General features: G+C 43.6%; 2 protein-coding genes across 2 annotated transcripts in view; one reads left to right on the top strand and one right to left on the bottom strand.

Annotated features, from left to right (window-relative positions):
* The window catches only part of SNX24 (sorting nexin 24), a 560,997-nt gene extending 551,873 nt beyond the window's left edge, over positions 1 to 9,124 (top strand). Inside the window, exon 7 of the mRNA XM_069226930.1 lies at positions 7,473 to 9,124. Within this exon, the coding sequence (XP_069083031.1) occupies positions 7,473 to 7,543 (71 nt within the window). The 3' untranslated portion in view covers positions 7,544 to 9,124. The remainder of the gene's footprint in view (positions 1 to 7,472) is intronic.
* Positions 9,125 to 20,453: 11,329 nt separating this feature from the next.
* The window catches only part of PPIC (peptidylprolyl isomerase C), an 85,273-nt gene continuing 79,663 nt past the window's right edge, over positions 20,454 to 26,063 (bottom strand). The window contains exon 5 of the mRNA XM_069226918.1: positions 20,454 to 20,724. Within this exon, the coding sequence (XP_069083019.1) occupies positions 20,590 to 20,724 (135 nt within the window). The 3' untranslated portion in view covers positions 20,454 to 20,589. The remainder of the gene's footprint in view (positions 20,725 to 26,063) is intronic.

Here is a 26,063-nt window from a genome sequence, read left to right as displayed (position 1 = left end):
TACAGTTTTCTCATCAGTAATTTTACTGCAAATGCTACAGTGATATTATCGATGATGTCATAGAAGATGTCACAAGGGATGTAATATCTGGGGTAATTGGCAGTGCATGGCAAAGGCGCAAATAATAGTTACCTTAGGGCACAGAAACTATCTATCTATCTATGCATATTTGTATAATCACCTAATGATTGTCACCAGTAGGTATTTATAGTTAGAACCTAGTTTCCATAGGAAAAGCGTTTTTTGTTTTGCTGATAACTTTGGCGCTCTTTGACGAATCAATACAAAATTTTCGAAACGAATACAACAGTTCAGCTGCTGTCTTGAATGTTTCAGGGAGATACGTCAAACGGGGACTAAGAAAAGGGGGGGGGGTCCCAAAACACATGTTCCCCAAGCATTTTCCCATAGGGATTTTGAACATGACTACAGCCTGAACCGCTGGACGGAATTATACCAAATTTGGCCGAAAGCTAGCTTTTGGACCAGAAAGTGTGCTTTTTTGTGATTTGATGTAAATCCGGTTTCCAGCTTTTGAGATATTAAAGAAAAAAGAAATAAAGATATCTAGGGACACGGATCCTCCGCAGATCCACCACAAATTCACGCAGCAATGAAACAATCTGATTGGCTGGCCGCAATCTGACAGGGAAGTTGCAGCCACCATTTAGTTTTATCTTGAAACGGTCCGAGGGGTTGAAATGTGGGCTGCAATGGACATGAAGGGGTCAGCGTAGGTGTTCACTGACCCAATGGGGGTGATAGAAATGCAGTAATTAATGGGCTCAAAATGGCTAGAAACCTCTTTTTGGATGGTTTCCGAGATACGCAAATCCACCCGCAGGCCTCAGCACGGTCCCTGGTGTAAATCTGCGGGTGGATCCGCGGATTTCGGGAAACGTAAAAAAAAAAAGTTCATCTGCATTTTTAGGCCATTGGTGGATGAAGTCCCCTTCGATGCTAAGGGCCGTTGGGGGCCAAGAACCCCTCCTGTTACCAACAGTAAGTCCCACACAGAAAGGTTACGGAGAGCTCATCAGAGGCCCTACCCCCTTTCTCTACCACTCTGCAAACACGCCTTCTGGCACACTGCTCATTGGGGGATCAAGTCCCTTTGGCTGCTGACAGTTGTTGGAGGCTAAGAACCCCTCCTGTTACCATCTGTAAGTCCCACACAGCAGTAAAGTGGGAATTCGTTGGACGCCTTCCCCCTTTCTCCACCACTCTACAAACATGCCTCCTTGCGCACTGCTCGTTGCGGGATGAAGCTCCCTTGGCTGCTGAGGGCCATTGGGGGCCAAGAACCCCTCCTATTACCGCCAGTAAGTCCCACACAGTGGTATTGCTGAGAGCTTGTCAGAGGCCCGCCCCCTTTCTCAACCACAATACAAAGCGTATCCTGGTGCACTACTCGTTGGGCGATGAAGTCCTCTTGGATGCATAGGGTCGTTGGAGGCCAAGAACCCCTCCTGTTACCACCAGTAAGTCCCACACTGCGGTATTGCTGAGAGCTTGTTGGAGGCCCTGCCCCTTTCTCAAACAGCCTGCAATCGTGCCTCCTGGCGCAGTACTGGTTAGAGGATGAAGTCCCCTTCGCTGCTGAGTGTCATTGGGGGCCAAGAACCCTTCCTATTATTACCAGTAAGTCCCACACAGCGATATTGCTGAGACATTATTAGAGGCCCGCCCCCTTTCTCCACCACTCTGCAAACTACCCTCCTGGTGCATTACTCATTGGGGAATGAAGTTCCCTTGGATGTTGAGGGTCATTGGAGGCCAATAACCCCTCCTATCACCACCAGTAAGTCCCACACAGCTGGATTGCTGAGAGCTCCACGGAGGTCCTGCCCCCTTTCTCAAACAGTCTGCAAACATGCCTCCTGGCAAATTACTGGTTGGGGGATGAAGTCCCTTAGGCTGCTGAGGTTCGTTGGGGGCCAAAAACTCCTCCTGTTACAACCAGTAATTCCACACAGCGATATCGCTGAGACCTCTTTGGAGGCTCCACCCCTTTTCTCCACCACTCTACAAACACACTTCCTGCTGGTTGGGGGACGAAATCCCCTTGGATGCTGAGGCTCGTTGGGGGCCCAGAACCCCTCCTGTTACCACCTGTAAGTCCCAAATAGCGGTATTGCTGAGAGCCCATTGGAGGCCCCGCCCCTTTCTCCACCACTCCTCTGCAAAAGCACCTCCTGGCACACTACTGATTGGGCGGGGAGGTCCTTTTTGTGCTGAGGGTCAGTAGGGGACAAGAACCCCTCCTGTTGCCACCAGTAAGTCCCACACAGTGCTATTGCTGAGAGGTCCTTGAAGATCCTGCCCCTTTCTCCTACAGTCTGCAAACGCACCTCCTGACGCACTACTGGTTAAGGAATTAAGGGCCTCATTCTAAGTCTGGCGGGCGGCGGAGGCCGCCCGCCAGACTTCCTCCCTCCAGAATACCGCACCGCGGTCGGAAGACCGCTGCGGCTATTCTTAGTTTTACACTGGGCTGGCGGGCGACCGCCAAAAGGCCACCCGCCAGCCCAGTGTAAAACTCCCTTCCCACGAGGACGCCGGCTCAGAATTGAGCCGGCGGAGTAGGAAGGTGCGACGGGTGCAGTTGCACCCGTCGCGAATTTCACTGTCTGCAATGCAGACAGTGAAATTCTTTGTGGGGCCCTCTTACGGGGGCCCCTGCAGTGCCCATGCCATTGGCATGGGCACTGCAGGGGCCCCCAGGGGCCCCACGACAACCCATACCGCCATCCTGTTCCTGGCGGGAGAACCGCCAGGAACAGGATGGCGGCATGGGTTGTCAGAATCCCAATGGCGGCGCAGCGAGCTGCGCCGCCATGGAGGATTCTGATGGGCAGCGGAAAACCGGCGGGAGACCGCCGGTTTTCCACTTCTGACCGCGGCAAAACCGCCGCGGTCAGAATGCCCTGCGGGGCACCGCCAGCCTGTTGGCGGTGCTCCCGCCGACCCTGGCCCCGGCGGTAAGGAACCGCCGGGGTCAGAATCAGGCCCTAAATCCTTTGGCTACTGAGGGTCGCTGAGGGCCAAGAACCCCTCCTGATATCACCAGTAAGTCCCACACAGCCATATTGCTGCGAGCTCGTTGGAGGCCCTGCCCCTTTTCTGAGCCACTCTGCAAATGCGCCTCCTGGTGCACTACTCATTGGGGGATGAAGTCTCCTTGGCTCCTGAGGGTTTGGGGGCCAAGAACCCCTCCTGTTGCCACCAGTAAGTCCCACACAGCCAGATTGCTGAGAGATTATCAGAGGCCCTGCCTGCTTTCTCAAACACTCTGCAAACTCACCTCCTGGTGCACTAGCGGTTAGAGGATGAAGTCCTCTTGGCTGCTGAGGGTCGATCGGGGCCAAGAACCCCTCCTTTTACCACTAGCAAGCCCCCCACATCGGGATTGCTGAGAGCTCGTCAGAGGCCCTGTCCCTTTTCTGCGCCACTCTGCAAACGCACCTCCTGCAAACTACTCATTTGGGAATTAAGTTGTTCTGGATGCTGAGTGTCATGGGTGGGGGCAAGAACCCCCCCTGTTACCACCAGTGACTCCCACACTGGGATTACTGAGAGCTCTTTGGAGGCCCTGCCCCCTTTCTCAACCAGTATGCAGACCAGCATCCTCGCACACTGCTGGTTGGGGGATGAAGTCCCCTTGGCTGCCGAGGGCCAAGAACCCCTCCTGTTACCACCAGGAACTCCCAGACAGTAGGATTACGGACAGCTCGTTGAAGGCTCCGCAGCCTTTCTCCACCACTCTGCAAGTGTGCCTCCTGGTGCGCTACTCTTTGGGGGATGAAGTCCCCTTGGATGTTGAGGGTCGTTAGGGGCCAAAACATGTCCTGTTAGTACCAGTAACTCCCACACAGCGGTATTGCTTAGAGCTCGTTGGAGGCCCCTCCCCTTTCTCAAACACTTTGCAAACGCGCTTCTTGGTGCACTAATCGTTTGGGGATAAAGTTCCCTTGGATGCTGAGGGTCGTCCCTCCTGTTACCACCAGTAACTCACACACAGCATGATTGTTGAGAGCTCCTTGGAGGCCCTGCCTCCTTTCTCAACCAGTCTGCAAAGGCGACTCTTGGAACACTACTGGTTGGGGGGTGAAGTCCTTTTGGCTACTGAGAGTCACTGGGGGCCAAAAAACCCTCCTTTTACTACCAATAAGTCCCACACAGCTGTATTGCTGACAGCTCATTGGAGGCCCCACTACTCTGCAAATGTACCTCCTGGTGCACTACTCATTGGTGGGTGAAGTCTCTGGCTGCTGAGGGTTGTCGGGGTCAAAAACCTCTCCTGTTACCACCAGTAAGTTCCACACAGCTGGATTGCTGAGAGTTTGTCAGAGCTTGTCAGAGGCCCCACACGCTTTCTCCACCCACCATACAGACCCATACAGCCACTCACAGACCCATACAGCCACTCACACACCCACACATCTATACACACACCCACTCAGCTTCTCACACACCCACTCACAGACCTATACAGCCACTCACACACCCACTCACAAACACATACACCCACTCACACCCCCATACAGCTACTCACAAACCCACTCACACACCCACATAACCACTCACACACCCAGTCACAGACCCATACAGCCACTCACGACCTATACAGCCACTCATGCACCCATTCTGAAAGGTTACAGGTTACAGTTAGGAAATAAAAATGTTAAAAACCTTTGAAATTCACAAAATATTCAAAGGTTACAGGGACATTATATTTAGGAAATAACATTAAAAAAACCTCTAGAAATTCACAGAAAAACCAAAGGTTACAGGCAGGCCTCGAAAAATCATAAATATATCATTAGACCTGCAGGTCGAGTAGCTTGAATAATCTACTCAACCTGATTGTAATGTACTTGACCCAAAAACAGGTCTCAAATTGTGAGATCCCAGGCAAATATTGTATTTTACAGTCACCTTTTTTTCCATTCTCATATATAAGTGCACCTTCAAATATGTGATCTCAGCATTTCTGCTGTAAAAGAAAAATCCTCTTTTGTTTGATTAAATACACTAAACATTTGCTCCATGTATAATAAATCTAGCCCACATATAGGGTACACATGATCCATGCATGATTTGCCTCTTAGTTTACTAATAGCTTTGCAATCAGGGCAGGAGTGTTTTTCAGTTTGTGTTTAAAAACTCACTTTTAATAAATATATTACTAAAGCATGATATGGAAGTGCACTGTCATTTACAGACAGAAAATTTCCAAGAAATGTCCAAAAAACTTCCCACTAACTTGAAGCTTTACTGATAAAACTATATAATGTATTAACAGTAATCTGTGAAAATTGGGTTTCAGAAAACATTTATCATTTGCACATCATCAAGTAAGTGTTCTGACTTTTTTTCATTCGATCAAAATATTTTTTCATCACACAGAAGTAGAAAAAATGGTCTTTCACAGCTACTGAAATATATTTTGAAATGTTTGTAAAGTTGAGTTAGTTAAATAAATGGTGTGTGTTAGGAAAAACCTGATACCAAAAGCCTTCCATTTCACATAGGTCCGACAGTTCACCTTACAAAATCCTAGAACTCTGCAGTGATAAGGAAAAGTATTTGCATTGCAAGAAGACAAACTGACTTTTGACCTCTCTCTGAACACAGAGCAATTGTGACAAGAATAATATTTAAAGGCATCTTAATTGCTAATTCAGTTTTTGACTGAACAGAACACATGTTCTTTGCCCCACTCACCAGAAGGATCTCGAGTGGAATCTAAAAATAGCTCACCCTCATAAAATAAAATGCCAAGCCAATGCAAGTGGTCCAGTAGATTTTTCGAGCCCTGGTTACAGGGATGTTATATGTTAGGAAATAGAATTTAAAAAAAAAAAAAAAAAACTTACAAATTCACTGAAAAAAACAAAGGTTACAGGGACTCTATAGTTAGGCTGAGATTTCACACACACAACTTTTGAAATTCAGCAGTTCAATGCACTGCTTATGACCTCACATATCACATCTCTCATGACATGGCCAGTGACATCACCGATGACATCACCGATGACATCACTGATGACATCATCCACAGAATCACTCACACACCCACACACCCATACAAGCACTCACACACTCACACAACCACTCACACCCACTCACAGATCCATATAACCACTCACCCCCCCAGTCGCACACCCATACAACCACTCACACACCCACTCAGACACCCACAAAACCACTCTCACATCCACACAGACCCATACAACCACTCCCAGCTACTCACACACCCATGCACATGCCCATAGAATCACTCACATACCCATACAACCTCTCACACCCATATAACTTCTCACACACCTATAGAACCACTCTCAAACCCATTCACAGACCCATACAGCCACTCACATATCTTCAGAACCACTCACAAATCCAGTCACAGACCCATACAGCCACTCACATACCCTTTGACACACCTAGACAGCCACTCATACACCCACTGACAGATACATACCGACACCCATACAGCCACTCAGACACCCGCTCACACATTGATATAGTGACACAGCCACAACCACCTAAAAATAAACATTCTGAAACTGAACTGGAGAAACAGCCGATTGTTGCATGATTGGTAGTAGGCCAATTTTCCATAGATTGTGGCAGACATCCTGGGAGACAGGTTTTAGAGTATGTTTGAACTCCCCAAAAGGGTGCCTGGCAGTAGTGCTGAAGGGCATACCATGTGTGGCTCTTCGTGAACACTTCTTTGTGATCAGTCTTGGCATCATCTTCCGATCACTTCCTGGAGATACAGCACCAGGTTTGCACAATGGCATGTTCTGCAAAACCTGTACTTATGCCCAAACACACAATACACTTCTCCTAACACTGTTTGAATGCTTAAAAGTAAAGAATGTCTGGGTTTCTGACGTTTCAATTGGCACAACAGCACAACCCAGCAACCCATCGTTTCTCAGAGGTATAATTTGGTCTTTTCAGACAAGGTGCATGTGTTTTCCCTCAAGCATGTTTTTAGCCATCGCCTGCAAGGGAGGACGGAGGCAGAGACTTGTCTATTAAAACATGTTTCTTCAAAGGGGGCTTGGAGACCGGTCCGCGGCGACAGGAGGGCAGTCTGGCCGAAAGTATTCCCGGTAGAAAAGCCTTACAAGTATATTGAGATTTGGTTAGAAATTGAATTGCCGGAGTAATCCATCTTCCTTGCGAGAACAGATTCAGATAAAGAGAGGGAGGCCAGCAGCATTAAGTATGAGAGCATCCCTCTAAATCAATAGGCTGTAGACCTGGCAGCGCGTGCATGCGGGGCCCAGCGGTGCCACAGCAGCGAGGCTAGCAGCTCACCTCCGCCGTGGGTAAACAGCAAAGTGATGCAGTGGCCTAAATCACAGCAGCCCCCATTTGTTAAATCCCATAAAATCATTTTCTTGTTATTGATGCCACATAACCAGCAGTTTTTTTCCCGCTCTCTTTTTTTTCAGGTGATTTTCCAGATGTAATTATTGAAGGCGTTCTTCACGGAATCTTTTACCCTCATCTGCAGCCCAGCTAGAAGCCGCGAGCCCCAAGACGAGAGGCGAGGAGAAGTTTAAGGATGGGATAAACACTATTGACATTTAAAAATACTAAACCAGCGCTCGGGCAGCCTCTGGTGGCAGCGTCCATGCCCGGTTACACTCTGTGCACGACGTACTTTACCTGAGCCTCGAACAATGATACTGACAGGGAGGAGAACGAACAAACGGTTATTTAACTGTAACATTACTGTTTAACATTATGCATAGTAGTTAAAAACGAAAACATAGAATGGAAAAATATCCGCTACCCACCACACTACCCTTTCACGACATACGTGTGTTTTTTTACTGTGCTCTGTGGTTATGTTTTTGGACAGGCTTAAAAATAAGTGGACATTGTGCAAAAAGACCCGTCTACTGTCTTGCAGTGTTTACCTTGCTAGTGTAAACTTGTGTGTTACAGTAATGTTGTTACTTTCTGTAACAGAGATGTTCCAATGTATACATGTTTTGACCCATCATGTCATTTCCACTATTCATATGTTTTTACATCTGAAAAAAAATCATTGAACATACATTGTGGGGTCACTTGGGGGACATAGATATTCTGGGGTAAATATAGACTGGAGTTCTTATGAAAATAGGCGCTCCATTTATTGTCAACTAAAGGGAAGGATGTGGTTTGAATTGGGAAAAAAACAAGAACAGTGAATTGTACAAAAGAAACAAAGCCATACATTATGGAGAGATTGTTTGACGCTGCTGCTAAATGAAGTGCTTTAATTGGAAATTACATCACTCCGGTGGAATTTTCAACTGGCCAGTTACAAATAGTTTCGACTAGATTCGATTGCAGCAAACTGTTTTTTGGCCATTACACCACACATGTGAACCCACAAATTCTACAGGTTAAAAAAAATACCATTAGAAACCAATATGTTATGCTACAAACAAGTAATCATTTTCAGGGCATAATTTGGAATGTTATTTTTAACAGCTGAAAAGATGAAAAAAGCTTAATTTGATCGAACCCGAATCAACTCTAAACTATTTGTAAGTGATTGGCGGGAACTTCGGCAAGTTTACTACTGTACAGCTGCTTCAAAATGTCGCAGACAGATTAATATATTAGCTGGACAAAATGGTGGAATATATGCACTGAGTGGACTTGGTAGCGGTTGGCCCTCAGTGGCTGGTGAGATCACGAGCCTTGACAAGACCAGGTCAAAGTTCAACAATCTGCATGTGGTTAAACTCTTTCCGTGGCACTGTTACACCAGAATGGTTAGCAAGGACGTTGATAACCCTCACTCAGGCATTCCATTTCATGAAAATGGTGTATTTTCAAGGTTTACATGTTTGGTATGTATAACCTTGCTGCCTATTTGCACATCTTATGCTTTTTAAAGATCTAGATGTATTGTGAAACCTGATTTTGTGGTTGAAACAGATATAACCATGTAATAAAGGGGAACTTCTGTAAACCATGATAAAAATAACCGTTCTTATAATTTGCAACAAAGTACTACTGCATGATTTCATATTTGCATTGTATTATTGTGCTTGAAATGTTGAATTAACTTAATGTGCAGAACATAAAAGTTAACATTGTTTGCAAATCTGCTTTTTGTTGTTCTTCATAAATGTGAATACTATAAGAAGGGGGGGGGGACCGGGAGATTAAATGGTCCAGTGTACACTCTCCCTACAATGATAATTACACAAAAATAGTACACTGTTCCATGAAAGAAAAAGACGGGCGAAAAAACCCAGAGAGACCTGAGGTATCAGGAGTAAAACCCTCAAGCATCATGATAGATGACTGGTATCATCATTGGGTAATACTCCATGCCAGACCGGCAGTGCAACGCCTGACGGGCTCCCCACAAGAAGGAGCACTGAACCGTATTGTTCTGATAGTTGTAGATGGATACTAACTAACTGAACAAGGTAAGTACTTCCATTCAAGCACTTATACCCAAAGGAGAGAACAGAAGCAAAAAAGGGTTAAAATTGGTATAGCAACCCTACATATATCATAATTTTAATCAATAGTCAGGGATGCCTCCAAGATTAAAAACAAGAGAAAGTAATACAATGAGTGTCAATGCTCAAATTACTTTCAATGAGCAGTAAACTCAGAGGAGAAGCCCATTAGGAGTCCTCCTTAGACAAGGTCAACATGTTTCGCGTCGTGTGGTCCTCTCGGATCCGTGACGCTTCATCAGGACCAACAATACAAATATTCAAAATACGCTCTTTCATGGAACAGTGTACTATTTTTGTGTAATCTTCATAAATGTGAGCCATTTCCTACTCCTCCACACACACTTTGTCGTGTCCTTTGAAAGTAGGCCTGGGAAGGCGGTTGGAATTGGGTGAAGCACATCTTATTTTTCATGAGTGAACTGTGGAGTGATTTTGAGCTCCACTGAGATTCCTGATGGATAATCTTCATCCCACGAACCCTGCTCTTCATCATCGCCTCTTTAGTTTAAGGGCACATGAGGAGGGATTGCATCGTCTTCTGTCCCAGTCATTACATGCTTACTATGCAACAGGAATACTGTAATGCCATCAGAGTGCCAGGCGTAGGACTGGACAAATTGTTCGGACCCAAACACACCTGTCCATGGCAGGAGTCTTTAGCGAATATGGAGAGCAGTTGCTGATTTATGTACGTGAACTAGGGGCTCCTGTAGCTCAGGACCTTGAACAAAAGCAGCTTGAAAAGCTTTCTAGTGGCAAAAGGCTGTTTCATGGCCCGAACAATGAGGTGGGCTGCTTTGCTGTGGATAGGGGAACTCGCTCCAGAGCCAGGGCTCTTGAATATGGAACAATATCTAAAGTTAGCATTTGCAGTACTTTCTTAGGTAGTCAAAAAGATATTCTTAATAACTGTGATGTGGAGCAACTGGGCTGATGGGGATTACAAGTAACTAATCAAAATTCTGCTGCATTACCATAATCCCTTTTCCTTGAGTGATATTGAAGCATATTTTAAGGCATATTACTCAATAATGTAACAAAAATACTTCAACAAAACTATTTCCCCGTATCTGATGGAAATTGGAAACAATAGCCTTATAAAATATCAAAGGCAGAAACATTGCAGAACCTGTCTACCAATTGATCCCTCGTTTTAGATACTGGCATCAGGTTTTCAGTAATGCATAAATGTTTATACTGTCTGGACTTTCCAGCACTGCCCTTGTCATTTTGCCCACAATGCCACTAGCCTCTGAGTAAAACACCTCTGAACGACAAGGCACCATCTATGACGTGGCTACTGAGAATCTATTATGATTGTCACATGTAATAATGGATGTAATATAGTCGAGGGTAGGTGGTTCCTTTCCTGACCACTGATGCCAGCATACAGTCTTATTCGTATTGTAAGAATGAGTAAACACTTAGTATAGCCTTATACCATGATTTATACATGTACAAGATAGACCACTTAGTATGATAGTTTGATCCTGTAATTTAACTAACTACATTTACAAACTTGCACTTCTAAATACCACCAAGAAATAGTTTAACTACCCAGTCTGTCTAAAATTTGACATATACTCAAAGATGTAATGGTACTCCCAGATCGTTGATATATATCAGCACATATTGAACTCCTGATCTCCTTCTATCTTGTGAGGAAAGCCCTCTATTTTTCTAACATTTTCTCGCAGCATTGTAGTTAGCAGTGTGGCGTGATAGATGTCTTATGGTATGAACATCGCACGTCATGCAGGTTGACCCACGTTGGAGACACTACAGGTACCCGCTGTACTCAGTCCTAACTAGACACATGGGAAAACACAGTCTTGGTCATTGAATCTTCTCCCGAATTATCAAACAGAGAGGAATTGAAAGGATGGAATACATAAAACCCTTGCCTTTATCCAATGTATTTGGCTTGCTTGAGGTCCCGGGACCCTAAAGCACAATCAGGTTAATTGAGAATTGCTAAAGTAAAAAAATAAATGGGTCTGGATATAGAAACCTATAAAGATTGAGAACCATTTTGATATTTGAACTTTGATCCAGAGGAGTTTGATGATCTTGTACTTCTTTTCCCCCCTGAAAGCGTCTTAGTTTTCTTTTAAGACATGAGTATATCTCGGAACACTTTTGCTATAATTTTTGGTTTACTTTGCATTTTTCAGGGACCTGCCCCTCTTTAGTAGCTTGTAAATTATGTGCCTGCTTTGTGCTCATTGGCCGTGATGGCCTGCCCAGTATTACATTGGTGATGAAAGTGCTTCTGCTGTGTCAGCAGGAGCACTTTCCTCATAAAACTCCATCAGATCAACGAGGAATTTAAATATAGTTGTTTTTCTGCCAAGGTGAAGATCGTGGCAGGGCCTCTTCCACCCCAGTGGGCTGGGAGGCCCACCGTATAAAGTCTAGGTGGCTCTGTGAGATTGCTGAAGAAAAACATATTGATTTTTGAACTTCACCCACAGCCATAGGTTTCTGCAAACTAGCCCACCCCCTTCACCCACAATTGCTCATTTTGTCGGTCTTTTGTTTGTAGGTAGGTTCTCTATTGGTATGTCTGTGTACTAGGTCATTCTTGAAGTATTTGATTTAAGTGAGTAAAGTCAAGTACTTAACTTATACATATTCACTTGCCTAGAACACATCATCCTAACAAATTTTGTTAGTTGCTAACCTGAGGGCAGTTGTAGTCATAAGTGTTTGTTGTCCTCAGCCTGGAGCATGGAGGAGTTGTTTAGCAGCCTCTGGTGCATAACCTTAAAATACACAGTGAGTATCAGCCTATCCAATAGTTTTGTGGTTGTTTCACTCTCCTCTTGTGGCTGCTCCTCATTCTTTCCTGCATATGTAAAGATTGTGGCTTCTTTGTGTCTGCTTTTCCTCTGCATTTGCCAGTGATGCAGCAGGCACGGTATGGGAGGCGGTAATGCTTGGTGGCCATATGTGCAGAATAGAAAGACAGAACACTTAATCCATTATGGAGCAACTAGGAAACATGTTATGAATGATTAGCATACAGGGATGAATACGTAAGGTGAGGTCCTTGCACAAGAACATCTGTCTGTTGTAGTTCTTTGGCAACCAAATGAAAGATATTAGAGTTTGGACCTGGTGGGTAGATTCAGTCCTAATGTCACCATATGCAACCATCATATCTTCTATTATTTTCCTCCTTTGTGTAACAGTAAGGCCTGAAAATTGGTATGCAAAACACAATGAGGCCCTCATTACGAGACTGGCGGTCATGAGACTGCCAGCCTTGCCATGGTGTTCCTGCTGTCGCGGAGCCGGCAGTAAGGACCGCCACATTCCGAATTGTGAAGCTTGGCAGACGCCAAGCCTCCACAACTCTGCCTGGACCACTGGTGTGGTCGCAGCACTGCAGCCGATGGTGAGCACCTCCAATCCAGCGGCAGGCCCCAGATTATGAGGCTGCGAACCGCCAGGCTTTCCGTGGCAGTCACCCTGCCACGAAAATCCTGGCGGTCATGTACCTTGTGACATTCCTGTCGCCGGCACACACGTCCACACACATCCCCCCCACCCATCTACACACTCACACCCCCCACCCCTTTACACATGCATGCATACACATTCACACCTATTCAGCTTACGCATACTTGCACTCAGACACACCCATTCACTCACATCCATCAACACAGACACCTCCATTCATGCGCACATACATGCACGCATTCAACACCCTCCTCCACAAACATGCACACACGCACCCCTCCCTTCGGACGCCTACTTACCTCCTCAGTCAAAGGGGAAGTTCAGGAGGGAATGGGTCCTGGCGGTCTTCCCTTGCCGCCACTACCACACCAGCAGGACTCCGCCAAGCCGTATTACGGCTTGTAATACGGCGGGGGGAGTCCTGCTGGCGTGGCAGTGCCGACGAGGGACCTGCTTCTGCAGCTCTGACGGCCATCACGACTGCTGGCTGCTTTCCGCCTCAATGATGGCAGAAGCAGCCAGCAGTCATAATATGGCGGTCTGCTGACCGCCAGCACTGGCAATCGTCTGGCGGGTTAGGCTTTTGAGGTCAGGGAAATTGACCGCCAAAGTCCAAGTAAGGGCCTGACTGTTTGTGGCTTGGTTCTAATCCCACTGTCAGCTGAGTGGCAAACTAGTTGTCCCAAAACTGTGTTTTGAAATTTAGTCCATCCTCTTAAAGCGTAATTTCATCTCAATAAGATACTCAGCTCCAGCATTATGATCCCATCAGGCCTTCTAAAATTCATATTTACTAAACTTTAAGAGAGACTATCCTGCAAGACAGGAGCTACTGGTACAGCTTTAAAATTCCCTGATCGGATAAGTACCCTGTAATCATGAACATGGACTTTTTATGTGTGCTGAATAGTGATTCATTGGAAAGAAGAGAAAACAAGGGTCCCTAATACCAACAAAAGGTCATGGAAATCAAATAGTCATTATGTTTTATGATTAAATAATCATACGTATGTACACATACAGTTATTTTATAATAAAAAATGAATGCTTGATTTCCATGACCTTTCGTTGGTATAAGGGACCAGTGTTCTCTCTTCTTGAATTGACACCCATGGTCCCTAGTGGTTATAGGTTCCTCTTGATTTTTAGTACAGACTGATTCCTTTCACGCATCATTCAGCAGCTTCATGGAACGATACTCATTGAAATAAAATTGATGAAGTTGGAAAGTGCCATGAAGGCATAGCTTGTAATGGAGATTACATTTAGGTCAGTGCCATACTTGGCATGCACTGCCTAGTATCGCTTGATGAATAGCAAACCTTTGTGTGATGGATCAGGATAGTGTTGGTTTCAGATCCTATGTAAACTCATACATAGTTATCTGAATTGTACTTGACAGTTTGCATACAGCTGCACTTACCTTAGACTCTTGTTTGGAGCCAGAAGGCAGTACAGGCTTATATTAAAATATGCATTATTTCCTGAGAGTTTTGCTTCTATAGCTTCCCGTCCCCAGGCAGAAGTAGTGAGGTACAATCTTTATACATCCATAAAAGATACTTTGACAATAGGAAACTGTTTCTTTCAATCAAGAAGTGACTTAGATTACTGAAACCTGTGTAGACCTGTTTTTTGCCATGCCTTATCAGTAACCACTATCACATAAATAAGATTTAGACTGGATATTTTTGATGCATTTTATTGCAGGTGATGTCTGTTGCCGTTGCAGAGAAATTCCAGGACCCTCCCTTCCAGTGTCTTCGCTTGTGCCTCACCTTCATAACAACTAGCTGTCTGGGCTATACCAATTCATGTCACCACAGGGCTCTTCTGGAAGTTGGTGTTCTCGTTCAGCTTTATATCAATATGTAGGTGTGCTAATTTCCTATTGGTGGTTTGCCAGAAACTCTAGGAAGGCTTCAGATCTTGGAGAAATCTTCATCAAGGGAAAAAGATCTTGTGCCTGATGTACAAAGACCAGGTCCCAATCCACTCTTTGTTTTTAGCCCAGACTGGTCTGCGACGTAGGCTTTATTTTGTGATGTAGAGGATAATCAGTTGCATCACAAAATGCCCATTCGTAGGAGGTCGTAACAAATTTCTGCTCCATTAACTTAAACGAGTAGATAGTATTTTGCAACCCAGTGAATGGCTTTGAATGGATGGATGGAGGACTATTTACAGCAGACCCCCTTTTCAAGTAAACATATTTTTAAAGCAGCAGCTGTCACTCAAAGGTCAAGGGTTGCTTTTAAAAGTCGGCAGGAAGGGACAGGCATCATGGTAGTGATCCCACAAACTCTTCTAAGGCCAGCAGCCAGTACTCACAATGTGTAAGGTGGTGCACAGGAACATCTTTCACTTTGCGAATCGGATACCACCTCATTGGTGTTGGTTATCTGCTCAGTGCAATGCAACTGCAATTGCAAGCTATTGATGCATTTAATTTACAATCACAATAAGTGAGATGCCCTTTTCATTCTACCGTCTCTTTGCGATGTGTAATGAGTCACAATAATACCTGCAGGTTGGAAAGTGACATACTTTTTATTGTTGCAATCTCAATCAGGGGGTTAGTGGTTGAAAAGAGTTTTGTCCATTAGGACTATAGTGAAAAGAGAGGCGTTTTCATAGGGCATTCAGGAGCTGCTCCAAAAAGACAAGTTATTGTAGTTCCTTCGGCAGAGAGGAGGTAGGAGCTGTCCTTTGTCAGGATGTCATTCCATACTGGCCTCTACTTCTAACCAGTGAGAGTCCTATCAGCCTGCTTGTCTTAGCAATATCACCGTTTGTTAGCCTGTGTTTTTAGCAGGATGGTGTATTTTGAGGATTCAAAGGCCCACAGTTTTTTTCTTCACTGGATCGGTGTTCTGTTTTATTTTGTGCCGGTCCTTCTGCTACTCACCGCGTTAAGGAGTTTTGAGCTTTTCCACATTCCTGATAGATCCCTGGTTCCTTACTGGGATTTACCTTTTGTTTTGTCAGCACTGCAAGACATCTAGACAAACAGTTGGAGGACATTTCATTTATCATTGGTTTCACCAAGGTTTTGTTTAGTGGCAGACAATCAGGGACATTTAAGGGCATATTTATACCCTGTTTGCGCCAGATTTGCGTCATTTATTTTACGCAAATACGGCGCAAACTTAACTCCAAATTTATATTTTGACGTTAGACCCATCTAGCGTCAAAATATTGGAGTTAATGTCATTTTGTGCCTGCGGAAAACTACCTTGTGTCAATGAGATGCAAGGTAGGCATTCCCAGGCAAAAAATGACTCTAAGGCCCTTGGGCCTTATTTATCCTCCCATGCAAAAATCACACATGGGAGGAGGAGGGCCTTACATAATGACCCTAAGCCTGCTTGCACCATTATTTAACGCCTGGGTCAGGGCAGGCATTAGGGGCCTAACTTAGACCCCCCCTACATGGCACTGTCCCAAATCGCAATGCCCAGGGGGCATGACTCCTGTCTTTACTAAGACCTTCCCCCACCTCGCCGCCAAGACCTGGAGCACCCTCCCTGCCCACCTTCGATAGACCCAGGCCCTCCTGACCTTCAGAAAACACGTCAAGACGTGGTTATTCAAGCAGTAGCAGTCCTTCCTTCCTCCCCCCCTTTAGCGCCTTGAGACCCTAGCGGGTGAGTAGCGCACTTTACAATTATCTGATTGATTGATTTGATTGACAGGAGTCATGTCCATGGGGGTTGTGTGTCAAAAAAATGACACTAGTCAGGTTAGAATAATTTTTTCGACTCTAACTTGACTAGCGCCATTCTTTCCCGCACAACCTCCAGTTTGCTCTATGCCTCTCCTACCCGGTTAGCGTCATTCATTTTGACACTAACTGGGCTTTAGTGCCAGCTTGCACCATTCCTTAAATATGCCGCCCAGCTGGCGTCCTGGAATGGCACTAGCCGGCGCTATACTTTTTGACGCAGACCTGTGCTAATGCAGGTTTGCATCAAAAAGTACAAATCTGGGCCTTAGGTTGCTGAAAATACTTTTGTCCGGGGAATTTTTATTGTCTTCTTCTTGGAACTTGGTCTTGCATCCATTTCCTGATTTTGCTTGTGCTTCCTGGTAGCACCCTCACAAAGCAGTTCACCCTGCAGTGAAGGTCAGTGCTGCCATGGATTAACAGCTCCCTGGCCCCGTCACTGGCCACCCACCTGTGATGCATTCATTGTTATCTTGACTACGCACATAGGGACACCAAACCTATCACTTGTTTCATGACATTAGGAATGACAGTATTCAGAAGGGGAAAGCAGTGGATATTGGGGTGCTGGCAAATCGCACCACTGAGCAAGCCATCTGTTTTCCGAAAGGCGCACCTTCACTGAAAGAAGCAGTATATGGTGTCACTTCTGGATTCATGGGACATTTTAATCACATAAGCAAACCTCCTAAATTTCGTTATATAAAATGTTGTGTTCTCTTTCCCCGGAGGGGCTTGTACAGACAGGGTCTCACAGAGAGACATAGGCTTCTTGACCCCGTTGCCTGCTAGTATACCAAAAGACGTTTTATGCAAGTTAAGTGGTAGATGTTAAAAAAAAAAAAAAAAAATGCGTGACGCCAAAAAATCACTGTTCGTATTATAAAATTAATTCTGTGTATATTTCATGAAATAACACAGAATATTGCAAAAATACACAATTTTGCACAAAAAATTGCAAAAATACACAATTTTGCACATCCTGTCACTTCCACTGCCAAGACGCTACATTCATTTCAATTATATTGTTTTAGTACTTGTTGTGGAGAAGAGTGTTTCTTAAGGTAATTGTTGTGATACACCTACCTTTGTAGTTAGATTTATTGTAAGCCAAATCAAGGTAGTCTGTGTATCTCAGTTGTTCAAAAACTCAGTGATTCATTTTTCACAAAATGCTAAGCACTATGCTGAAATGTTTTTTCGAAATTTCAGACGTACCCTACGATATCAGCGAGCAACCCTTGGTAAATATATTGCTGCAAAATGCTTTACATTATGTACAGGGGAACACAGCATATATCCAATATTACGACACTGGAATTTCTAATAAATTTGGGGCTAGGTTGGGTAGAAATCAGTCTTCATATAAAAGGTTAAAAAAAACCAGGGCGATAGCAGGGTCTGTGGCTGTACACAAGTGGTGTAATGGTGGCCAACACAGCTGTACAGGAGAGTTACTTTTGTTTTCAGGTGTGAGCAGCTGACGGAACCTATAAGGACAAATTCCACTTTACAATAACACTATGTGGAAGTCGGCCATTGTAACATGATTGTGCCTGCAGTCAGTGCACTCACTGAGTCACAAGTCTTGCTTAGTACTGTGTGTTCACTGGGATGCACGAGTAAGCTGGTTCTTAGCAGCCCAGGTCACTGCTATTTCTGGAGATCTGCGACCTGATCACAAAACAATCTCGACTACTTATGTTACATATTGTTGGTGGTAAGTAAGGCGGTGCATCGTCCAAACATCTTTCACTATCGGATTATGAAAGCAGATTTGCGCTGGTAGTTGTGCGTAAACAGAATGTTTAACACATTTGCTGTGGTGATGTTATTTTGATTTTTTTTGTACTGTGGTTATTGTGTTCTGTCGTTTTGACCCTGTTGTGTAGTTATTTTCTTATTCATTTTTTCCTATTGAGTTTTTTGGTTTACTATAAATGTGTCAACAAGTGCTGCTAAATTTCCATCCAAAAGTAGCACATTCCCATGACAGTCAGTCATTACACTTGGTGCCCCTAATACATGCATTTGCCTAGTGTTCTTTACCAGGCTGAAGCCACTGAAGCTGTGACTGCATTTACTTTCACCCCATGTTTAGGTCATTTATTCATTGTCTCAAATCTTCCACGTTCCTCACCCTCAATTTGCTTTTTTCCTGAAGTCATGCCCTTGTTACAATCATCTTATTATAGTGTATCCCTCCTGTATTATGCAAAACTTTTCTTATCAAGTCTTTGTAAATCTTCAACAAATGTCTTGCAACTCATTCAAAATATGACTGACAAATGATCCCATTCTGGTCACCCCAATACTATATTCATTACACTAGACCCTTTCAAAAACTGCATTCACTTTTAGCTGTCCTTACGGCCTGTCCTTGTAATTGAACTTTTCAGGGGTGGCTCCTCCGTAAGGGCGGAGGAGCGTTGCCCCCCACCAGCAGCAACAGCTGCAAACCTTTTCCACAAAAAACTATAATAAACTTTGGTTATTATAATTTTTGTGGAAAAGGAGCAGGACTACAGGGGTGACGAGCAACTCACTTTCGTTGCTTGAGAGACCCTGCACAGGCTCCTAGTCTGCCTGGGAACGCGCTCCCAGCCAATCTGGACACTGCTCTGAGCAGCGTCAGGATTGGCGCCGGGCAGGCTGGGAGCCTGTGCCTGCAGGCAGAGGAGCAGCGCAGTTCGGAAGGCGGCGACGGCACAGGTACATTTTTACAATTTTTTAAAAATGTAATTCCCTCACCCTCCTGTTAATCCCCCCTCCCTCCGCCCCTTCACCATCCCGTGAGCCGCCACTGGAACCTTTCCATGCCCCATTAAAGACACTGTCTAGGCCACTCCTTGTGTCCCAAAACACAGTTTACAATATAGCTGTATTTGAATTTTATGATCAAAGATATTCACCATTTATATAAAGACTAGTATTCTCTTAAGTAGATTCTTCATAAAAGGCAGCAGCTGGAGCTAGTGGTGCCTTTATTGCTTGATTTAGGTAAATGAAGGGGCAGAACTACACTACACTTGATTGCCCAAGACTGTCCCAAATGGCCTCACAGTACCCAATACTGTGTCTTATGCTTTTTATCTACTGATCCCACTTACTCTTCACAGTCTTGTGCCATTTAAGCGACTCCATGCCATCCATCGCCGCTGGCATTCAGACTCACCAAAAATAATTTATTGAATTCCTTCAACCAGAACCATCAATTTATTTTCTCTTTGCTGCAGATTACCTCTGGTTCCTTGAATCATGGCAGAAGTGCATTCAAACGAAAAGTAGTTGCCTGTAGGTGTCCACCCCTAGCTTGATGCAAAATCACATTCTCTACACTAGGCCAAAATCACCTCAGATTGCCTAATCCTATCCCTTGATTCATGAGCCATTGTGCTAGGTTCAACATCCACCCCCCAAACCCCTCCCCTCTCCCCCCCCCCCCTCCCCAAACTCTGGGATCACTTCCCTCTACAATAGGAGTCCTCCATGACCGAAAAATCACAAAGCTCTAAAAAGTACCTTATACCATAGGTGGCAGATTTGCACTGCTCACTTTTCTAGATCCGAACTTGCCTTGAATATTTTGTTTACATGGAATGCACTATATTAAGAAAAAAAATACATAAGGTACATTTTGCTTTAGCAGCAATCAAACAACTGAAGAGCTGCGAAAGAATAATAATTCAGTGACATTTACACCCAATATTACATGTGTCACAAAACAAAATGCTTGCATTTACCAAAATCTCTTTTCAAGAGAATCTTTTTTATAACATTTTATTGCTTTTTTTTTTTATCATGGGATCCATTTGTTTGGGAAACTTGAGGATGTATGCACTGTGCAAAAGCAGCAATCAGTTCTGCCACCGGAAGTGAAGCTTCTTGTCTTCCAGCGTGCTAGTGCTGCCATTCGTCAATTTCAACAACGAAAGGTTCTCTCACATTGATTTTTCCACTGTTAACAATGACGCATTCTTGCAAGGGATGATCATTTTCATCTGTCGGTTGAAGTTCTATTGTATGCACCACAGACTGATCAAAAATAATAAAACAAGTTAGACTGTTTTGTGTAATTTTTTAAATCAAAGTCTATGGCCCGTATTTATACTTTTTTAGCGCCGCATTTGCGCCGCTTTTTTACGCAAAAACGGCGCAAACATAAAAAATACAATTGTATTTTGTAAGTTTGCGCCGATTGTGCATCAAAAAACGACGCAAATGCGGCGCTAAAAAAGTATAAATATGGACCTATGTATTTTAATCCAAATTCAACAAAGGGAAAAATAGTTAATTACACAGTTTAATCATATTATCTGTGAATTCATTTAACAGAGTGGACCAGGACAGAAACGTGCTTACTCATAGAGGGAGCCCCTTATTAGTCTCCGTTTACCAGGGCTCATAGTGTGAAACAAATCGTCTAACTTTTCCCTTTTCTCCCTATGGTGTTCCCACTCGCACCTTAAATCAATATAGCTGGACAAAATCAGCTATTTTGTACAGCTGCAGTTATTAAATAAATAACATCAGAACCGCTTAGTGGAAGGCTTTTCATTATATTGTGCTTTATATAGATGTTGTGTGGATCTTAGTGATACCTTATATACAAATGTCTCCTCTCTTATAATTGATTGACCTATTTTGGGGCTACGACTGAGTTATTTTACACAATTTCACATATTGTCAATCAGCTTCGAAATTGCAATGTTGAAGTTTATACAATTGAGTGATGCTAAGAATACCCAAAGACAATATAAAAACAATTAAAAGCAGAAATAATGTAGTATTAGGTAAATAGTTGGTCTCTCATATACAAACATTTATAATCACAAGTGGAGAGGGAGCCAGAAACCAAAAATGCATGTTCCCCCCAAAATTAAATAGCAAATCACAAAAGTGTGGTTGCTATTATGGGAGAGTATCCCTTAGTGTTTTTGAATGACTCCCCAAGACTACATTTGCTTGGGGATGGGAATCAACAGAGACCAATTCTTTTAGAAGAGAAAGCCTCATCATAGGCAACCTTTGATCCAGATCAAACAAAAAATACCTAGAGGTGCCCAGGCTATCGCCTATATTCATGGAATCCTCAGGTATGCCTAAAAACAAAGACAGGCTGGGCCGTGAGCTCAGTGGCATAATCAATCTCTATTCTGTCAACATGTTTCTGCCCCTAATTGTTGCCTATATGGGTCACGGGCATTCACCAGGGCAGAGGATCCTTAATGGACTGGCCTAATCACCATTATAACCAGTGAATGACAACACAAGGAGAATCCTACCTTGGTGTCTTGTTATACATTATAACATTACAAAAAGGCCCAGCCCAAAGGAACTTCCACAGGGTGGAAAAAAAAGGGATTTCTTTTTGTGAAAAACCCTCCCAGAACCACCCAGAGGCAGGTATTTGTAACTCACCTAAGACCCCACCACTCCTATCCCTCTCAAAATTCACACTGATGAAACTACAACAGTGCTCCCACATATTCCGTTGGGCGTAGCACGCCCCGTTCCGCAGCAGAACAGGAGGAAACCCAATGATGAAGCATGCCACCAATGGGTAACCTTGGTGGGTGAGCGTTTTTCACACAAAAAAACCCTTTTTTTTTCCCACCCTGTGGAAGTTCCTTTGAGCTGGGCCTTTTTGTAATGTTATATATAGGCTATAAGGAAGGCAGACTCAGCCCTACAAAAACCTCCTTCTCCCTCTTTGTTAGTATACTGTTTTACATTAAACCTAGAAACATATAGACCTGTAATCAAATATATCATTGTCAGCTGAACATTCTGTCGTGCAGAGACAAAGGGGCAGATTTACAAGCCCCTAGCGCCTCTTAGCGGCATTATTTTTAGCTAAGGTGGCACTAAGTAGGCCATTCCCCTGCACCATATTTACAAAGTGGCTCAATGCATGCATTGCGCCACTTTGCAACCCCTTGGGCCACATTATGCCTGCACCAGGTATAATGTATGCAAAGGGGGGCGTTCCCCCGCAGGGAGGTCGAAAAAAAATGAGGCAGTGAAATTTACAAGATTTCACTGCACTATTCTTTCCATCATTTTTAACGCCTACCCATGGCATAAAAGCATAGCTGGATCCTTTAGCAGGTCTTGGTTAGACAAAGCCAAGGTGATTCTATTAGGTAAACTAAACAGTCAGTTTGCAACATTTGCAAAACTGACCACAGGGCGGTGCTGGGCCTTGGTAAATTTGATGACGTCAACAACGTGCTTAATTTTCTTCACTGGCTGCCGGGTCAAAACCTTTAACATGATGTTTAAGCTAGATGGTTTAGCCTTCAAATATCTCAAAGGATCCGACAATTGATATCTCCATGACAAAATCTCAGACTATAGTATATGTTCCAAACTAAAGCCATATAGTCGAATGGTCTAATCAGTTCCAAGAACTCTATGCCAGTGGAAGGTAGACTGTAGATTTGGAGTACTGGGACCACAGATTTAATACACTCCTGGCTAACATAAAAGAACAGCTCAATTTGTGGAGCAACACAGAAGTTTTTAAAACATATCCATTTCTGCAATTATTAGAGTTCATAAATTAGCTGGATTAATGTCTTACCTTTATTTAATTTATCTTTGGAGACTAAAGCCAATAACATTTGTAGTGTGCCAATTAAAAACACAGTTAATGGTTAGGCATAAAAACCATAGCTCTAAAATTGTACATCGTAAATTTGTCTTAATCTTGTCAAAGGTATAAAGATGAATGTGTTGACTTTTGCTCCTTTAGTGTATTAGATCCCTGAAACTTTGATAAGTGCAAGTGTGACTGAAGAAGACTTTCATATTGCGATATTGCCTTAACTGCCTGACAGCAAAGAGCATCATGGAGGAAAGAACTGCACTAGCATAGTTTCAAAGACTTCCAGAAATACATTCTATTTATACATACTTATATAGATTTGTGGAATGCTAGATCCCCACAAGTTTCCCTGAGCTCCTGGAACCATAAGCAACCATTGAATGAGTAAGAGAATTTATCTGTCAGTGAGGTAGGAAGCAATCTACTCACAACTTTAAGCAGCCGTTTTTACTAGTATGGGCTGGAAAGGTAAGACAGTGCTATCTGACGCTCCCTTGGTAATCAGGAGTAAATTAAAGTATAAATAAAACATCTGACCTCTTCCAGGCTGTCTTCACCTATGGGAATCAGGGGTAGCATTCTGTCGAGTCTAAATGGGCAGAAAAACCACTTCACACTAGCCTCTATGTGGAATTTCATGGCTACTCCATTATCCAATCAAACACCAACATGTTTACTTTTGATTTGACCTGGATCAGATTTCTAAATAAACTCTTGGATCAGTGCAAAAAGATGGGCATGACTGACTTTGGAACGAGGCCCCAAAAATAGGAGACCTCAGAGATAATTATAGGTTAGTTAAAATGTACTGCGATACTGCCCTTTATTCCTAACATATTAGGGGTTGTGGGGTTTGGTTGAGATGTTTTTGTCATAGTAAGCATCAGTCAATTCAATGCGACAAAGTTGTAGATTGGTGTTTATTACATATATCTTCAAACACATCCATTCAATTTTTGTAACGATAGCATATATGAAACGATATGTAAAGAGAACAACTACAAAGCTTAATTACTAATGAATTTGTATTATTGCATTCATATTAATTTAACTCTACAGTACTTTACTCTGTATTGTCAGTAATATTAGGAGCACAACTGTACTGCTATGAGTTTATTTTTCTGTGAAGTTTATTTTGGTGTTTCCTAATTTTCCATATATTATGTCTACATTCATTGAGACAGGAATGTCTCCTATCTGATGTACAGTTGTGTCTCCTGTCCTGTTTTCTTGAACTGCATGCCAATGATCCTCTTTTTTATTTGGTCATGCCACACACAAATCTCATATGTACGCATTGACCTAGGCCCGGTCTTTTGAGAAGTATGGGTTCTGGACCTAGTCCTGAGCTGGAACGGGCACACCAAGTGCAACCTCATAGTAACAAGGGAATACCGCCCTTGTTGCGGGTTTCATGCATGGGGCGCAGTGGTGGCAGTGTACCATGGTAGTGAAATATAGTGACAAGCTCTTTCCTGAAAGACATGAATGCACGCTTACAGGCCAATTAATCTAAAATTCTGCTGTTCATGATGAATCCAGAATCCTGAAAGCAACATTGCGTGCCTATGCTCGTGACACATCGAGCAAAAAGCTGCATAGCGAGCATCCGTACAGCCCTACAGAAGACTGCCACATGCCACGAGGAGGCTTCCTTCTGATGGTGAGAGAGACTTGCTACAAGAGGCCTGAATTCTGCCCAGGATTTCTGCTATGATCTTAGTGAGAGACTGAATGAGCAGTGGGCCGAGAGACTGATTGCTAATTCAATGCAAGGGGTTGGCGGGCAACACCAGCAGCACACATAGACCTAAATTAAACTCTGAACCTGAAAAGGGAAAAACTAGTGGAAGTGGCAGCCCAATAGAGACATGTGGAGGCCTAGACAGCAGAGGGCCCTAGAACAGAGTCCCACCGGTGAGCCAGGTATTTGTGCATTGAATGTGTAGTGGAAATCTATGTTTTCCGTGTCATAAAGTACTTGCCTTTCTTTAAAAAGAACCACTGGACTGGACATTAATCGCATTGCTCTGCTTGGGGGATAGTATTGCTAACTGAGATACCTCCCCCTCCACACAAACCTCCCTGAGATGCCTGTACGTGGCCCAGTTTGCAGAACCGTGCGGGGTATGCCCCACTAGGGCACTGGTAAAATAGAAGAACATAGGCCAGTCAAGCTTTTCAGTTAGAAAAAGCCCGGTTACCTCTTCTTTCATAGACAGGCATTACATATCAATATTTAAGGAAGGATGTTTAACCCTAAAGGCTCCACTGGAACTAAACCCCATTATCGTGTTCCCAGTAAATCCATAGATAACCGAGATAAATTAAATTTATTAAGTATTCTTTGTTGCCAACCATATTCCTTAATCTCTCGACCAACAGTATAAGCCTGGATAAGGGTATTGGGTTTAAGGCCATTGCAGGTAAGAATTAAGGATAAATGGATGTAGGGGAAGTTGCGATCTTTATAGTTACAGGCACATAAATGGACAATTATCTTTTTTTAACGGCTGAAGAACCCTTCCTTTCCCCTGTTGTTACAACGTAAAATCAGAAGATGACAAATGATGGATTTAAAAATGTCATGTATAAACAATCTTGGATACTTCATCAACCAAACTGACATTGGCATGGAGTGAACTAAGTTATACATTTTAAAATAATAATCAAAAAGTGTGTCAATGGCTTATCCAGAAGTGGATGTCGGAATGTGACAGGGATTTGTTTCTAAACGTAAATTCCCACGGTTTCTTTGGGGTTC

This window comes from Pleurodeles waltl, chromosome 1_1 (assembly GCF_031143425.1).
Source record: "Pleurodeles waltl isolate 20211129_DDA chromosome 1_1, aPleWal1.hap1.20221129, whole genome shotgun sequence".
In the NCBI taxonomy this organism is placed as follows: domain Eukaryota; kingdom Metazoa; phylum Chordata; class Amphibia; order Caudata; family Salamandridae; genus Pleurodeles; species Pleurodeles waltl.
This window is presented reverse-complemented; position numbering and strand designations above follow the sequence as displayed.